The 19,131-nt window shown below is 37.1% G+C and overlaps 1 protein-coding gene across 1 annotated transcript in view; it reads right to left on the bottom strand.

Moving 5' to 3' along the window:
* armc3 (armadillo repeat containing 3) overlaps positions 1-19,131 on the bottom strand; it is an 82,953-nt gene that overhangs the window by 17,601 nt on the left and 46,221 nt on the right. Inside the window, exons 8-14 of the mRNA XM_073054650.1 lie at positions 18,478-18,661; positions 13,043-13,195; positions 12,814-12,919; positions 11,263-11,512; positions 8,283-8,419; positions 1,392-1,560; positions 827-927 (exon numbers count right to left, since the gene is read on the bottom strand). Coding sequence (XP_072910751.1) covers positions 827-927; positions 1,392-1,560; positions 8,283-8,419; positions 11,263-11,512; positions 12,814-12,919; positions 13,043-13,195; positions 18,478-18,661 — 1,100 coding nt within the window. The remainder of the gene's footprint in view (positions 1-826; positions 928-1,391; positions 1,561-8,282; positions 8,420-11,262; positions 11,513-12,813; positions 12,920-13,042; positions 13,196-18,477; positions 18,662-19,131) is intronic.

The following is a 19,131-nucleotide window of genomic DNA, read 5'->3' as shown; positions in this document are numbered from 1 at the left end:
AGAAAGAAAAGTCAAGAGTCTATCTTATTGTACTGAATGGCAATATGATCAAATTTTGCTGCCATAGCAATTTGATTATTCTGTGGTCACTTCAAAAATCAAAGTCATAGCTGAAACTTCCCAATGAAAAAGCTCCTTTCCCACCCTCCCACACACCCAACAACTGACCCATACAGTTAAGGCTCCAACCCCAGGATAGGTCGACTCTGCACCCCTGACCACCAGTCCTTGGCCCTGGATTCTCAGACAATGAGCTTCCAACCTCCAGTTCCTGGCCTAGACTCACAGACCTCTGACTTCCAGGTTTCATCAACCTCTAGGTATCAATCCCCGGACTCATCAATCACGGGACTTTGACCTTTGGGCCTTGACCTCCTGACCACACAGACCTTTGATCCCAGGACTCATTGACCTGGAGTTACTCACCAAACTGAAGACTCACCAGCCCTCACCCTTGAGCCAGCTAACCTCAGTCACTGACCACGAGGATCACTCGTCTTCACCCACATGCCTGCCAATCCAATGTCTGTCTGTGGAGTTTATTGGCTTTCAACCATGGAGTACTCTGAATCCACAGCTCCTGCCCCTGAATCTTCATTTACTGCCCTTGAGCTCTAACTCTTCATCATTCCTGACTCTAAACCTTATCGTATTCCCAAACTCCCTACACTACCCTCAAAACCATCCCTACAAAAAAGCAACTAAATCAGAACGACAACCTTGATGGACATCGCAGCTCTGCACCGCCTTGACCAGAAGCTTGATATTTTAAATATTAAACAACAATTTAGCCTATGTAAAGTACTAATAAATGTATGAAACTTACTCATTTGTTCTTTTTGCATTAATTAAAAGTATTGGCCGATGCTGGTTCAAGTCATGATTACTGAATTCTTCAAGAGTCAAGACTTTCTTGCCCAGTTTTACCTAAAAAAAAGTGTTTCAGTTAGCTAAGTCTTGGTAAGAAAAAGATTTGCATACCAAGCACAGTTTGTTCTTTTTATATTGGTTAGGGGAGACATCACCTTGTCTGAACTTGAGGATTTCTCCAAGATAGCAAATTAATGAAAGAAAAAGTGAAAAGTTTTAGGTTTAATTACTAGTCACTTAATACAAATCATGCGATCCATATGAACTATTTCAACATTAAATGTTTATAACTATTTAACATGGAGAAGATATAAAAGGTTTGTTTACAATTCAATTCCATAGAACCCAGGTTCTGACATACAACTATAAAAGTGAAAAAGTTATTTTCTACAGGATCCACATATCATCTACCTCAAGTCATAGCAGAAAACAGGGCACTTGCTCACCCATTATACATTGACATAATTATTTATTAATCAAAGTGAAATAGATATACTAAATGAATAGACTTTTTTTTTTACCCGACCAGGATCATAGAAACCATCAGTGATGATGTCATTGGATGACAAATATCCAGTCAGTGTATATTTGAGAGATGTATTGTGGTCAAGTAGTCTGCTAACAGCTATTTCACTAAAATGGTTCCGACGACGTGAAGACATGTTTATTTCTTGTAGAATTTCCAATGCACTATGGAATAAAAAGAAACAATTTTTTTATAGGCACTCAGATGAATTGATTATTAAAGCTTTTCATAACTAACTATACCTGCAGTCTCCCTAATTTAAAATAAAAATGAAAGATTTATAGGATTGATATTAAGAATTGAGCTTAATGAACCTGGGAATTTCAAACCATGTGAATAAACAATCCGAGTTATTTTGTTTTAAATTTCATCATCGTCCTCTGATGACTTCACCAAACAAGCTGTCTATTACAAATTCATTCTAGGTCCCTTTGATTAATTCAAGTAGATCCAAGTGCCTGTTAATTCCTCTTTCTGATTATTTCTTCTAAAATGTTACCTACAACCAAAGTGATTGACCTGTAGTGATAGGGATGTCCTTATACCATTTTCAGAACAAGTAAATGATACTTGAAAGTTTCCACATCTTTGGCACCTTCTCCTTCTATGGGTATTATTGGAAGGTGATGTCCAGCTCTACCAACTTCCCTTAGCAACCCAGGATCAATGCCTCCTGAACTATACTTCACATACAGTAGCTAGTCTTTCTAATATGGCCTCTCTAACAGTATTTACCTGAGCCATTATTCCTAATATATACTGTACGATCTTACCGCCATTTTCTTAATAGGCACCAAAACAAAATATTCATTAACTATTCTCAAACTTCTCACCGCTTTAGCCATATATCACCTTCTTTCTTCCTAAAAGGCCCCACCTTGCCTCTTATTACCCACATACTATTTAAATCCTGGCAGAAAATTCTTGGCAAATCTTGAGGAACTCAACAGGGTAGGCAGCATCTATGGAAAAGAGTAAACAGTCAGTGTTCGGGCCGAGATGAGAGGATGAGAAGTCAGAGTAAAAAGACCAGTTCCGTTTATGTGAACTACCTGTCTATTCTATTATTAGTACTAACATACATGGTTAGGAATTAAATACCATTGTCTCACTTATTGGATATTAGGCAAAACAATAAAGTTAAGGGTTATAAGTGCACATTTTGTACTTCCATATATATTTAAAGAAATAGGGATGGAAGTAATCTGATTTAATAGAGCCAACATGAGCTCAACAAAGAGAAAGTCATTTCCAAGAAAATCAGAGTTCTTTGAGGCAGTATCAACCATACAGGATAGAGGGGAAATAGTAGGTAATATATTTGGATGCTCAAAAGACATGAAACACAGTGTCACATTAAGTATAATATTGTTGTAAAAGCTGGAGCTCTGGTAAAGATTTCTGCATCTTCATTAGCCATAGATGAGCTACAAGGTCATAAGTATAGCTAATGTTGTCCTCTTGTTCATAAAGGGCATTACAGATAAGCCTGCAAAATGCAGGCTAGTGAGCCTTATATTAGGGGTGGGAAGTTGTTGGAGAAGACTTTGACGGGCAGGATTTATATTCACTTTTAAAAATAAGAACTAATTAGGAGCGGTCTGCATGGTTTTGTGCCGGGGGAATTATGTCTCACAAATCTGATTGAGTTTTTGAGACTTCTCCCAACCATGATTCACCTCTCTCTGCTCCCTTCCCATGATCAGTCCACAATAGAGACCCATATCAGAATCAGGTTTATCATCGCTCTCATACATCATGAAATATGCTTTTCTTCAGCAGCAGTAGTGCAATACATAAACTTACTACAGTCCTGTGCAAAGGTCTTAGGCACTCTAGCTATAAATATATATATATATATATACCTAAAACTTTTGCACAGTACTGTATGTGGTCTGATTAATAAGTTGGTTGATGACACAGAAATTAGTAAAGTTGCAGATAGCAAAGAAAATTGTTTAAGGATACAGCAAGACATGGATCAGCTGGAAAGTTGGACAAAGTGGTTAGGACATTATCTGGAATGGAGGGCTGCAGTTATTATGAAAGATTGGAAAGGATGGGCTTATTCTCATTGGAACAAAAGGTATTGAGAGGGGGCCTGATAGAGGTTTATAAATTGATGAGGATCATAAATAGAGTGGATTCTGGTTAATTGGACCATTGGTTAATCAGGGCAGCCACTTATTTGGGACAACTCTTAAACAACAAAATATAATCAAGAAAATAGCTGGAATTCTCCTTGTTTATTTTGGACTCTATGCCGCTTGGGACAGCAGACTGTTGCTGAACAGTTTCCAACTAGTGTCAGTTACATAAACTTGTGTAGCCTCTAAGACACTACACTGTGCTTAGAGTGAACAGTTTTTAAGTAGTGTCAATTGCATGCGTTTGTGTTCAAAGATATAGCTGGCGAGAAATAAGTAGTAATATAATTCAGAACTGTTTGGCTCGCTGCAGTTTCAAGCATTCAAACTTGGAAGATGCCAGAAATGGCCAGGAATGAAAATAAAACAATTTCACTACTTCAACAGGTCAGAGGCTATGGAAAATCTGAAGGTATTTGCAAACATCTTGAATGTTACAATTAAAATGAAGATTTGGAAGATGCAATCATGGACAGCATTGTTTGAAGTCAGTCCACTATCTGCATTAAGTATCAGCACTGATTTTGTTAAATTACAGTCAAAAGAATGAAACACAGATGAATTCCTCCATCAATAAGCATTAAGAACCAATACAGAATAGGTAGTGCTCTGATTTGTTCTGTTTCTTTTAAATATGTAATTTGTTACCCAGTTCAGTGGTATTTTGTCTTTTTTATACTTTTTTATAAAACTATTTCCTAAAACCGACCAATTGGGGTAGCCACTTAATTGGGCTAATGTATTGGTCCAGATATGTTCTTATTAACCAGAATCCACTGTAGATAGAGTTGTTTTCTTCCCAAAGCAGGTGAGTACAGAACTAGAAAGCCAGGGCTTAAAGTAAGAGGGAAGAAATTTAAATGAAATCTGAGGGGTAAGCTTTTCATGGAGAGGGTGTTGGTTATCTGCCATAGGAGGTGGTTGAGACTGAAACAATTGCAACATTTAAAAGTAACTGGAGAGGCACATACTTACATGGATAAGGCTCGGAAGATAGAGAAGTTATGTAAGTGAGTGGGATTATTCTGGGTAGGCACAAGAGTCAGCATAGATGAGAGGAGCCAAAAAGCTCTGCTTCTGTGCAGTGCTATGATTCTACTTCAAGGTTACTTAAGAGGATAAGAACTTAAGTATAGTATTAGAGACAGATTTCATTATGACCTTCAAGAAGGAACTAGATAAATATATGGTGAGCAAAAACATGCGAGGCTTTGGAGAAGAAGTTGTGGGGAGAAAACAGTGAGTGGCTCACATAAGACCATAAGCATAGAAGCAGAATTACGCCATTTGGCCCACTGAGTCAGTTCCACCATTCAACCATGAATGGTTTATTACCCCTGTCAAACCTACTCTCCTTACTTCCCCCATAACCTTTGAAGCCCTTACTAATCAAAAACCTGTCAACCTCTGCTTTTAAATATAGCCAATGACTTGGTCTCCAGAGTTATCTGTGGCACCTCTGATTTTTTAATTTTCTCCCTTTTTTTGAAAATAGACTATCCCTTTATTCTTTCTACCAAAGTGAATAACCATACTCTTCCCTACGCTATTTTCCATTTGCCACATCTTTTCCCGTTCTCCTAATCTATCAAAGTCATTCTGCAGACTCCCTGCTTCCTCAATACTACCTGCTCCTCCACCTATCTTTGTAATCTAAGTACACAATATCCACTAACTCTCCTTCATCTATTCTACCTGTTATTTCCTCAAAGAATTCCAACAGATTTATCAGGCAAGTTTTCCCTTCAAGGAAACCATGCTGACTTCAGCCTATTTTAATCAAGTTTTTCCAGGTATCCCTAATAGAGGCACAACAGACATGATGTAATTTACAAAGATTTTATGCAGGAAATGAATGTGCATATATGTCCATGAGTGTTCAATAAGCAATAGTGTTCACGTTTCAAAAATCAAACAAATACACCAAAAGCAATTGTATATGGCAGAGCAGATGAGACAATGCAGCCGTGTCACCCATTTTCTTCAATTTAGAAATTTCTGCAAAAACTTAAGCTTTTAATGTTATCTGTAAATAATGTGAACAATCCCAATGTTCTTAAGGCATATGATTACCCCACTTGTTGTTAGGGTGCAGGTTTCATGGGAAAGGGCAAGGTTTCTAAGAAATGCTAAAGGTTTAAAGACATTAGAGTTAAGCTTTATTTGTCCCACGTACATCGAATCATACAGTGAAATGCACTGTTTGTGTCAAATCAAATCAGTGAGGACTGTGCTGAGCAGCCCACAAGTATCACCATGCTTCTGGCACCAATATAGCATGCTCACAACTTGCTAACCCTAACCGTACCTCTTTGGAATGAGTGGTCATAGGGAGAACACAGAAACTCCTTATGGGCAGTGGCGGATGTTGAACCCTGATGAGTGATCACTGGTGCTGTAATAGTATTACACTATTGCACTAACTACTATGCTACCAAACATCTTCAAGGGGAAAAGACTTCCTTCCTCTTTGGAAGTATGGAAAATTAAAGAATCATAGAGTTCCAGTCTGGTTCTATGTTGTAGCATAGCCAGAGGCTTGAGAGCTGATAGTGCATCCCAGATTTTGTTCTAGTGATATAGCTTATGGCTACCAAAAGAATAAGAAAACAAATGACAAAAGAGTAAAAACATTTTTGAAAAATTATGGTATCAGTTTTCAATCAGTACACATTTTATCTCAAGCATTGATTATGATGGACTGATGAGCATCTCTTAGTGAAAGCTATAATAAATTTAATTTGATATTACAGTACAACTCATGTTGCATTAGTACAGACTGCTCTGTCAGAAATGATTATGAGCATTACCACCTGCATGTAGTGCCATTAAAATAAATGAAACTGATGCTGTTTTATAGCTCTTAGTACAGAATAACAGTGTGCAGGCTTTGCAAAATAAAAACAAACATTCAGTCCACTCATAAAGAGATTCATTTAAATGTCTAACGGCTTAAATAAATTTAATTACTGGAAGGTATGAAGAACTATTTAAATACATTTTCCTGGGAAAGAAAACTTGCACTGAAATCAATAAAAGACACCCAAAAGGTATTTGTAATCTATGCTGTACATTATAATTTACTTCCTCTCTATGTATCATAGATAATCACTTCTATCTCATGTTTGTTAAGCTTCTTTTCTAAATAGCAACTATCATTTGAAAGGTCACAAACAGGTGTAAGTAAACTTTCAACTATATTGCTTTGTTCAACTTCTGGTTGTAAATGGAAGTCAGTCTTTAGTTCTTAAAATGTAAATGGAATAGGACTTCCAGCCCTGTGAGCTATGCTGCCCAGCAATCCCCCGATTTAATCCCAGCCTAATCACAGAACAACTTACAATGACCAATTAACCTGCCAGCCAGTACCTCTTTGGATTGTGGGAGGAAACTAGAGCACCCAGAGGAAACCCACAGCTACTACCTTAAACTTCTTCCTCCACTACACCCATCTTCTTATTCTGACCTTTGCCCTTCCTGACACGCTGAGTTCCTCCAGCATTTTGTGTGTGTTACGTTCAATGACTAATGTGTTTATAGTTGAGAGGTTTGTGTACTCAGAAGTTAGCTTTACAGCATTAACGGTAGTTAGCTAAGAATCGTATCTCTGAAAATACCTTTAAACTGTTTGTGTTAAAAGGATATCTGAGGAAACGTCACACACTTGTGAAGTGACTGGAAATGGTATCAATGTAGAGAGCAATTCAGGCTTATTGAGAATGGGGAAGGGCCATCAAGAAACATGGAAGAACTACTGTAGAATTTATCCCTCCATCTTCGATTGTTGTGACGGGCAACTTGCTTGTCTGCATCTTTGGTACATCTTTTAGTATATAGGAATTGTACCTGTGTTTTGGAAATCCTTAATCCTTTATGTTCTAAAGGAAAGATGACATAACCACAGCTACTACAAAGCCAATATAGAAGCCAAAGAGAGGCCATATAATAGAGCAAAATAAGTGAGAAGTTAGAGGATTGGGAATAGAGGGATGTCTTTTTAGAACGGAGATGAGAAGTAATTTCTTTAGCCAGGGAGTGATGAATCTGTGGAATTCTTTGCCACAGGCAACTGTGGAGGCCAAGTCTGTATGTATATTTAAGGCAGAGGATACATTCTTGAATAGTCAGGGCATGAAAGGGTACGGGGAGAAGGCAGGAGACTGGGGCTGAGAGGAAAATTGTATCAGCTATGATGAAATGGGAGAGCAGTTGTGATGGGCCAAATCACCTCATTCTGTTCCTGTATCTTATGTTTGAGAAATGCTTTGTGCTGTGGAAATGTTTTGTAATTGGGAAATGTTTAATATAGAAATTCTCTGAGATTTAAATGTGTTATAAGAGTGTTGTGTGGATTTAAACGTGTATCACTGTAAATAAATGAAATGTGTTTTAAAGTACTTTTGTTAACAGGAAGCATCCTCTCCTTGGTCAGGAGAGGGGATCCGACACTCAAATAGTGGGTATAACATGTGGAGAACATACAGGGAAGTAAACTAGTCTTTGAAGATTGGGTAGTTACAATATAACCTCCCTTTAGTGAGAGTACTCCTGGATATTTATATTTATATCTGATAGGGCTTAAAATCTTAGTTTGAGTTTAGAACTTCATGGTCAGCAAACTCAATACTAGTAGAATATATGACCTCAAGGATATTTGGATGTGTGTTGCAAATCTTTTTTTTTTTGTTTCCTGATAACTTAAATTCAATTATAAGCTGTGTATTGATCTGCATACATACCCTAATTTACAAAGTTCATGTGTTGTGGGCTCATCTTTCCCACAGACAAGAACAGCCCAACAAGCATTGCGCCTCACTTCATCATTATCCGAATGTAACAGTTCAACAAGTGGTTCCAGTCCTCCAGCATTTCTCAGCTGTGGAAGTTAGAAATGTATCATTTCAATACAACACTCATTCATTCCCCATAAACATTTGTTTAAAATACCACATAGCTAGAAGGTAACAAACACTAGTTAAATATCAGTGAATAAACAGAGCTCAAGTCACCTGACATTCAAAAGACATTCACCTCAACCTTCTGCAGTTCCAAATCCAAAACAAGACAATCTTGTAGTCAATTGATAAATAGCTTTATATGTTGATTTGACTCCTAAAACTCATATCTCAAGAACTACTTTTATAACATTAATAACCTAAATCACAGGCTTATACAGTAGAGTTAATTTGGTGATTTTTGCAAAATGAAACTCATTTGGATCTTGGACCCAAATTATTTTCAAGATTCATCCATTGAATAATGCTAATAAGCTACTAGCATGTATCTGGCCTTGCATGGTTAGATATTTACTTGTGGAACAGTAAAAATGAAGGTGGAAAGCCTGGAATAAAAATATGGATGCTTTTTACATTTTTAAATAGTTTTTAATATAGGCTCAAAATAGATATTTTCAATAAAGAAAAGGACTCGACAAAATAATATGTTATCTAAAATTAAGAGGCAGTGTATTAAAAATGATGGTATACTGCATTCCCTGTTTAATGAGGAACAAAGTAAATGTACCAGCACAAGGAGTTTTGTACTTTATTGAACTCTGAACCATGTGGACAGAAAACTGCATGATAGAACACCTGTAAGATGGTTGAAGTCAAGATTGTGCTTTTTCTATGATTCGGTTTCAAGTACCTAGAAAATACACTGCTTATCTTTACAGAAATCTAAGTGAGAAATATATTTTTCTTTGCCAACTGAAATCGCATCACTTTCTGATGTACCTCAATCCACAATTCAGCCTTTAGCATTTGATAAAACCACGAACAGTAGCAGCCTCAATTGTGAAGAAAAAATGTTGAAAGCAGGGCTCTATTGTACTATGACTTTAATATAGTGCTTATAAAAAAGTATTTCCCCCCTCAGAAGTTTTAATGTTTTATAGTATTGAATCACAGTGGATTTAATGACTTCCCCCCCAAAGTGATCAACGGAAAAATGTTGACTCCAATAAAGTACAAATTCCTTGTGCTAGTACATTTACTTTGTTCCTCATTAAACAGGGAATGCACTATACCATCATTTCTAATACACTGAAAACAGATCTCTACAAAGTGATCTAAATTAATTACATATATAAAATAAAATAATTGATTGCTTAAGTATTCACCCTTTTAATATGACACACCAAATCATCACTGGTGCAGCCAATTGGTTTTAGAAGTCACATAATTAGTTAAATGGAGATCACCTTTGTGCAGTCAAGATGTGTCATTTGATTGTAGTAAAAATACACCTGTATCTGGAAGGGCCATCTGCCGGTGACCCAATACCATGAAGACAAAACAACACTCCAAGCAACGCCATGAAAAGCACGTCAGGAGATGGATACAAGAAAATTTACAAGTCACTGAATATCCCTTGAAGTGCAGTTAAACCAATCAAGGAATGGAAAAAATATGGCACAGCTGTGAATCTCCCGAAAGCAGGCCATACTCTAAAACTGAGTGACCTTGCAAGAAGGGGACAAGTGAGGGAGGCCACCAAGAGACCTATGACAACTCTGGAGGAGTTACAAGCTTCAGTGGCTGAGATGGGAGAGACTGTGCATACAACTACCGTTGTCCACGTGCTTCACCAGTTGTGGCTATATGGGAGAGTGACAAAGAAAAGGCCACTGTTGGCCACAATGTCCCGAAGAATAAAGCTAAAGCTACACAGGAATGGCTTAAAAACAACAAAGTTAATGTCCTAGAATGGCCAAGTCAGAGTCCAGACCACAAACCAGTTGAGAATTTCTGGCTGGACTTGAAAAGGGCTGTTCACTCATCATCCCCATGGAATCTGACAGAGCTTGAGTAATTTTGTAAAGAAGAATGGGACATTATCAGTTTTACACATCCAAACACAGCAGAGACCTATCCGCACAGACTCAAGGCTGTAATTGGTGCCAAAGGAGCATCTACTAAATACTGACTTAAAATGGGTAAGTAATTGTGAAATCAATTATTCTGTTTAATAACTGTAACACATTTAGACCAATTTGTAAAAATTTGTCTTCACTTTGACATGAAAGAGTCTTTTCTGTTGATCAGTGTCAAAAAAGCCAAATTAAATCCTCCGTGACTCCATGTTGTAAAACAATAAAACATGATAACTTTCGGGGGGGGGGGGGAGAATACTTTTTATAGACACTGTGTGTATGCGCAGTAAATACAGAAATCCTAAAGATTAAAAATTTGTGCATTTGTGACAGATGCAAAATTACATCTACTTTTTGCATTTCCATAAGCAATGCTGCTCCGTCTCTTCCTAATCCAGATCAATGGAACCTCCAAAAGAACTCTATATTCATTCACAAACAAGAGAAAATCTGCAGATGCTGGAAATCCAAGCAACATACACAAAATGCTGGAGGAACTCAGCAGACCAGGCAGCATCTATGAAAAAAGATTAAATAGTTGATGTTTCGGCCAGAGACCTTTCATTAGAACAATTCTGATGAAGGGCCTCAGCCCAAAACATCAACTGTTTACTCCTCTCCATTGACGCTGCCTAGCCTGGTGAGTTCCTCCAGCATTTTTTTTTAATGCATCTCCCACTGGAGTTGCCTGTTGTGGCAAAAATGAAGCATTTTGTCAGTTGTGTTATGTATCATATTATTCATGCTGATTACACTACATAGTTAACAATACATTTATTTATAATTAATTTTAAACTCTCACTTCTCTCACCATTTAGTATATTATACTTCAAATTACTATTTACCTCAGTCCTTCCATTAACATCACAAGCCAATGAAGCCACAACAATTGCAGCCTTGCTCTGCACAAGGGTATTGCTCGACTTCAGTGGTTCCACAATCATTGTCATAGTCCCATAACTCTGAATACTGTTTCGTATAGGTTCCTGTAGAGCTAGATTAGTAATTGTAGTAGCAGCACTGGCAACAATGGAATCTCTTGAATCAAGCAGCGATTTCACCAATGGCTCCACTCCTTCAGCATCAAAGACAGCACTGTTTCAAATGAAACACATATCAGAAACAAGTTTCTCTTTCTAAGCATGGTCTTTGGAAGAATTGTTTACCTTCATTTATGTTTACTTGGATACCTCACTATATGAAAATAATTATATCCAAAGTTTTATCTGGTCATTACAGTATATGCTCTCCATTTCTCTGTATTATATATGTTTAATTACCCAGTTAGAATTGTTTAGATATTCTAACACACAGGTTGTACTGTCATCACATCAAACCTTCCTCATTGTAATACTGCATGTCATCTTCAGCAAGCTTCCTGCTGTAGTGGAGCATGTCTGAAGAATGGAAGAATCCTAGATGTTTAGTTGACTAACACATACAAACCTCAGGGGTCTTGACAGGGTGGATATGGAGAGGATTTTTCATCAGGCAGGAAAATCTATTGTTTTTATTGTCACGGGAATACATACCTAGGGCATAAATGCTACGAAAATTACTCCATGTCAGAGCAGCCATCTAGAATATATGTACCATGTGTAAATAAGAGGTCACTGCTTTAAAAGAGAGTTGACGTGATTTGTTTTCTCTCAGGGGATCGTAATCTCTCTTCTTCAAGAGTCAGTAGAAGCAGAGGATTCAAATATTTTTAAGGCAGGTGTGCAGGGATTTAAAAGTCGGTGAGCAGAAATTCAGAGTTGAGGTTACAATCAGATTAGCCGTGGTCTTTTTGAATGATGGCGCACACACAAGGGAGAAGTAGCCTACTCCTGCCCCTAATTTGTAAATTCATGTCTATTCCCATGAAGGCAAAAAGGCAGCTTTCACAGATCTACCAGCAGATGGCAGATTAACACAAACACAGATAAAAATTGAGGCATCATTTTTCAAAAACAGGAGGATCAAGTACCTGACAGAACTTCCAAAGAAGCTTTTAAAAACATTAGAAAAACCCAGGATTTTTCCTGAACTCAGATGCACAAATGTTTTATTTTCTGACAGTAATTTGGGAGGATAGCATTCAGAAATTTACAATTACTAAAAGGTACTACAGAATGCAAACATTTTTTTCATAAATTGTTATTTTATACCTTTTTCTACTTCAGGAATCTCTGCATGTGAGCACAACTTATATGATGACAATAATTCATGATAAACTTCACCTTGAAATTGTGTGCCAATTTTAGCCAAATCTCATTTGCTAAAAATTTTTAAAAGTGTATCAAATGAATGTTTACTTCATTCCATAACACAGATATTCTTAATGAATAGGGAAAAGTATTCAAGATAGATGTGAGTATCAAATAGATACATCATTAATAATAAAAAGAACATACTTAGCATTGTTGGAGTTAGCCGTTGTCAGATTTGCTAGTGCTAGATTAACAGCCTCTCTCAGTTCCACATTGTTGCTCATCAGCAATGGAACCAGGCGAAAAATACCTTTGCAAACAATATTTCAGAAATCCAGTTAAACTGTGTACACATTCAAATATCTATCAAAGTACTTACTACATAAAGAAAAGCAGTTTATTATTTCAATAATGTTATATCAATCATGATTACCTTCGGTTCTGAAAGTCTCTTTACTAGCTTCATCTTCACACATTACTGCTATGGCTTCAGAAGCAGCCACTCTGATTTCATCATTATTGACTCCCAAAAGTAACACCAAAGCTTTTTCCACACCTTCTTGATGTAAAATATGCCTTGTTTCACCTTTATCATTAAGAGACAAATCAATGCAAAAGAGATTACAAAACAAAAATGTCTTCTAAGGGAAAACTCTTAAATTCATTAACAGATGAAAAAAAATCAAATGTTAATGAGGTATACGGAGAAGATAAATCTTTGAGAATTCATATTCTTAGTTTTATATATATATTTATATATAAACATTTATATCATTAATTAACAGTAGTGTACACTGTACAAGCCTGCCAAAAGTAAATAAACTAAATGATCTTGAGAAACTGTATCAGGTAACATTCTACCAGACACCTAATATGACACCTACTATATACTTGTGGCAAGAAAACTTCATGCTGATTTCTACTGCTCTTAAGTTTTTGCAGACTTCACTAATATGATTATATTGTCAACCAGTACAATTCTCTTATTGAATGATTCCAAAGAAATTAAAATGCACATCATACAAAACACAGTAAGAAAGATAATTGCTGAAATTACTCAGCAGGTGAGGTAGCATCTTTGCAGAGGGAAATAGAGTTAATGCGTCATGACAACGACTGTCCATCAGAACCAGAAAAAGATAAAAACAAGCATGTTTTATGTTGCAGAGAAGGTAGGAGTTGGAGCTTTTGGAGAGAACTGAAGTTCCAATTAGGTGGAGACTAACAGAAACAGAATGACACAGATGCTGCTGTACGCCAAGAAAGGATGTTACTTGTAAGTGCTCTGCTTGGAGGTAATGAATATTTAAGATGAATGAAAACATTGGAGAAAAAGCACAACTTCTAAACTGCAAGATACAAAAAGCTGAAAGAAAACTGAAATTTAAATAGTGCTGGAAGTAACCTATAGGTTGAGCAACACCTATGAAAAGAGAAAGCTGAATTAACAATAGAGGTTGATGGTCTTATGTTAGAACTGGCTTGTTCTGACACACACAAGAAAGCTGGTTATTTGAAATCATAATCTAATATTGAATCTCGAGGGCTTTAATAAGTCAGGATGCTGACCCTTGTGCCAATGTTGAGCTTTGCTAGACAGAACTTGAAGCCAAAAACAGAGAGGATAGAGTGGGAAAGGGGTGAAAGGCAGGCAACTGGATGCTCATAATTAAATTGGTTGCCTGACATAGATGTTCTGCAAAGTGTTATCCACTCATTTAGCTTCTCCCAATTCTCCACAATGGTAGTATAAATGCAGTACATTGAATTAAGAGCTATGCATGTGGATCACTGATATCAATCACTGCTACACCTTGATTCACTATAATCCAAAATTCTACTTCAGCCATGAATATATTCAATGACTCAGCCTCCACAGTCCCCCAGGTTCCAAAGATTTTCATTCATTGTAGAAAAGTTTTAACCCATCTCAGTCTTGTAGCCAACTTCTTATTCAAAACTATGTACCCTGGTTTTAGAAACCTGCATCGCAGTGAATATCTACACAATATCCATCCTAACTAATCCTTTCAGAACCTTATTGTTTCAGTGATGTTCTTCTAAGCTTGAATGAATGTAGGGCAACTCTGTTCAATCATTCTTCAAATGACGATCCCTAGAAATTAATCTGAATACATCATTGATATATTGCCTCTGAAGCAGGTTATCCTCTCTTAAAAAGCCCAAAAATTATGGAATATTATGGTCTCACCAAAAAACAGTATTCCTTACTCTTTTCACTCTTGCCCCTTTGCATTGAAGCCAATATTGTGCTTGCCTTCTTAATTACTTGCATCTTCTGTATGGAAACATTGAATTTTGTGAATACCAGTTCTTAAATCTCATTAGTAATAATTATGGATTCTGTCCTTTCTATCAAAGCAGGTAAGCTGACAATTTTCCATATTATACTTCATCTGCTGGGTCACCTTGGGGAGGGTGTCTAATGATTAAAGACCCGAAACACACTTACTTATTTCTCTTGCATCTTCTTTGCATCTCCTATTAATTTACTTCCTCGTTTATATTTATATTATTAGCAAATTTAGATACAATATACTTGGAATTTTCATCTAAGCTGTTGTAACTGACTGAAACACAGAAAACCATAGCACACACTTCGGCCTACAATGCTGCACCGAACATGTACTTACTTTAGAAATTACCTAGGGTTACCCATAGCCCTCTATTCTTCTAAGCTCCATGTACCTATCCAAAAGTCTCTTAAAAGACTCTATTGTATCAACCTCCACCACCATCGCCAGCAGCCCATTCCACACACTCACCAATCTCTGCGTAAAAATCTTACCCTTGGCATCTCCTCTGTACCCACTTCCAAGCACCTTAAAACTGTGCCTTCTCATGTTAGCCATTTCAGTTTTGGGGAAAAAGCCTCTGACTATCCACACGATCAATGCCTTTCATCATCTTGTACGTCTCTATCAGGTTACCTCTCATTCTCCGTTACTCCAAGGAGAAAAGGCCAAGTTCACTCAACCTATTCTCATAAGGTATGCTTCCCAATCCAGGCAACATCCTTGTAATTCTCCTTTGCACCCTTTCCATGGCTTCCACATCCTTCCTGTAGTGGGGTGACCAGAACCGAACATAGTACTCCAAGCGGGGTCTGACCAGGGTCCTATATAGCTGTAACATTACCTCTTGGCTCTTGAACTCAATTCCATGGTTGATGAAGGCCAATACACCATACGCCTTTTTAACCACAGTCAACCTACGCAGCAGCTTTGAGCGTCCTATGGACTCTGACCCCAAGATCCCTCTGATCCTCCACACTACCAAAAGTCTTAACATTAATACTATATTCTGCCATCATATTTGACCTTCCAAAATGAACCACTTCACACTTATCTGGGTTGAACTCCATATGCCACTTCTCAGCCCAGTTTTGCATCCTATTGATGTCCTGCTGTAACCTCTGACAGTCCTCCACATTATCCACCACACCCTCAACCTTTGTGTCATCAACAAATTTACTAACCCATCCCTCCACTTCCTCATCCAGGTCATTTATAAAAATCACGAAGAGAAGGGGCCCCAGAACAGATCCCTGAGGCACACCACTGTTCATCCACCACCATGCAGAATATAACCCGTCTACAACCACTCTTTGCCTTCTGTGGGCAAGCCAGTTCTAGATTCACAAAGAAAGGTCCCCTTGGATCCCATGCCTCCTTACTTTCTCAATAAGCCTTGCATGGGGTACCTTATCAAATGCCTTGCTGAAATCCATATACACTACATCTACTGCTCTTCCTTCATCAATGTGTTTAGTCACATCCTCAAAAAATGCAATCAGGCTCGTAAGGCACGATCTGCCTTTGACAAAGCCATGCTGACTATTCCTAATCATATTATGCCTCTCCAAATGTTTATAAATCCTGCTTCTCAGAATCTTCTCCATCAACTTACTAACCATTGAAGTAAGACTCACTGGCCTATAATTTTTAGGGCTATCTCTACTCCCTTTCTTGAAAAAAGAAACAACATCTACAACTCTCCAAAACTTCTCCCATCCCCATTGATGATGCAAAGATCATTGCCAGAGGCTCAGCAATCTCCTCCCTGACCTCCTGCAGTAGCCTGGGGTGTATCTCGTCCGGTCCCAGTGACTTATCCAACTTGATGCTTTCCAAAAAAGCTCCAGCACATCCCCTTTCTTAATGTCTATATGCTCAAGCTTTACAGTCTGCTGTAAGTCATCCCGACAATCACCAAGATCCTTTTCCATAGTGAATACTGAAACAAAGTATTCATTTTGTACCTCCGCTACCTCTACTGGTTCCATACATACATTTCCACTGTCAAACTTGATTGGTTCTATTCTCTCATGTCTTATCCTCTTGCTCTTCACATACTTGTAGAATACTTTGGGGTTTTCCTTAATCCTGCTCATCAATGCCTTCTCATGGCCCCTTCTGGATCTCCTAATTTCATTCTTCAGCTCCTTCCTGCTAGCATTATAATATTCTAGATCTCTATTATTACAGTACTTAGTTTTTTTTTAACCTAGCTGAAATATTGCACTTGCTGAAATCTCTGCACCAATTCCCAAAGTGCACAGCTAGTTTTGGGCTATTAAACTGAAAATGACCTGTTTTCTCCCTACCTAATTTTACATCCATTCATCAATCCTATTCCCTTTTACCGAACACCTTTAACACGACACCTTAGATTGAAAGGGGAAATGTGCCAAATGTAGGGAAGTGAAACTAATGTAAGTAGACAAGATGGTCTGAAAAGCCTGGTTCCTTGCCCTACAATTCTTTGACTCAAATATTTTTGGAAACTGAACTACATTCACTCACTCATTACCTACAATTTTTGTTAATTCCTCAAAGAACTCTCAAAGTTGACAATAATAATTTCAAGTTCATTAAATTAATTTGATTCTGATTATTAATGCTATGCTTTTCTAAGTACTTTATTATGCCAGAACATTTTAAAGTATCATCAAATCAATAATAAATATACTTTGGTTCCTTGTAGAAGTTGAAGAAATTGATTTCAATCCTGCAGTCTCCTGGCTAATACAGTATACTGCATCTTTCTTAATGTATTATGTCCAAATGGTGACACATAATTCCATCTGAAATCAAATAAGAGCTCTGCACCACCTTTTTCATTTTGAACCTGAATTCACTGATATAAAGGCAAACATACTGTTGGAGATTTTGGATACTTTTTTTTACTTCTGTATTAACTGCATTGTTCCTTACAACTTGATTTAAGAAACACATTGTTCCTGGACTATTGCTGCACTTGCATTGCTAACATCTTCAATTGCTCCGGAGTAGGAATGGACAAAGTTGTATATCACCACACAGAACTCCACCTCTGCCTACTTACTTGTACAACTATTCTTTATTGCAACTTTCTCTGTGTATCTGCACTGTTTACTCTGATCTTAAAATTTTAAAGTAGATAGGTTACTTCTCAGCAAGACCCAAACTATTATCCTCTTGGCAAAGACGTTCTAGTGCTTTTTGGGGATGGTTTAAATCAAATTTGCAAGATCATGAGATTCTGAAGAGGAACTTGGGTGAAGTAAAAAGCAGGAAATAAAAGATAGAAAAATAGCAAGTGAAGTGAACAGGCCAAGGAAAGGACAGTAGTAAACCAAGGCTTCTCATCCATGGTTCCAAGCTTCTAAAAGTTTCTGCCTAAGTTTTTATGTGTTTTTATACCTTGCCTTCATTGTATGCACAAAATCTGTTGAATTAGATAATGTTATAGCAGAGATGTACAAATAATTTTGAAATTTACTACATATTAAATGCCTGTAAGAATTGTCTGTTTTAGCAAAATTATTTTAATATCTAATTTGTAAAATACAATTCTCTGACATACTGTTAAGAGCTGATCTTGCTATTGCTTTTGCTGCATGCTTCTGGGCTTCTGAATGAGTTGATGAGGTTACAAATAGTAAGAACTTTTCTAGGGCTCCTGATTCACGGATATACATTACATTATCTGGCTCTTCCAGACAATTCGCCAGCACAAGCAAAGCCTCTGCATGAAGATCACTAAATTCCTAAAGAAATAAGAAAAAATGAATGCAATCACATACAATTAAATAAGAAAATAAGCTGTGCAAAATTGTGGAATGTAAAAGTTGTTTATTTATAACTTTGCATTTTTTCATTGGTTTCCAAATAATAAAACATTAAATTCCATTGAATTAGAATAAATTCCAGCAAAAAAAATCTGTAAATGAAAATGAATTGGAATTGCATGACTAAGTAAATATTGTACTAACTTAAAAATGTAGCCAATGAGCTGGCATTCCTTACAGCAAATAAAAAGACCCATGGGCTATTTGTAAATACTTCAATGGCATGGTACGCACACCCAGGTGACAAAAATATTTCATTTTATATAGATTGGCTAACTTCCAGAACCTAACGTATCCAGTGGATGTTTTCAAAATCAAGTGCCTCTCTTTAAAGGATGGAACCACTGAGATTTCAGAAAAACACACAAGTGAAATGGTGTAAGCAAAAT

The sequence above is a fragment of the Hemitrygon akajei genome, chromosome 8 (assembly GCF_048418815.1).
Source record: "Hemitrygon akajei chromosome 8, sHemAka1.3, whole genome shotgun sequence".
NCBI lineage: Eukaryota > Metazoa > Chordata > Chondrichthyes > Myliobatiformes > Dasyatidae > Hemitrygon > Hemitrygon akajei.
Note: the sequence above shows the minus strand (reverse complement) of the source record. Positions and strands in the feature narration are given on the sequence as shown.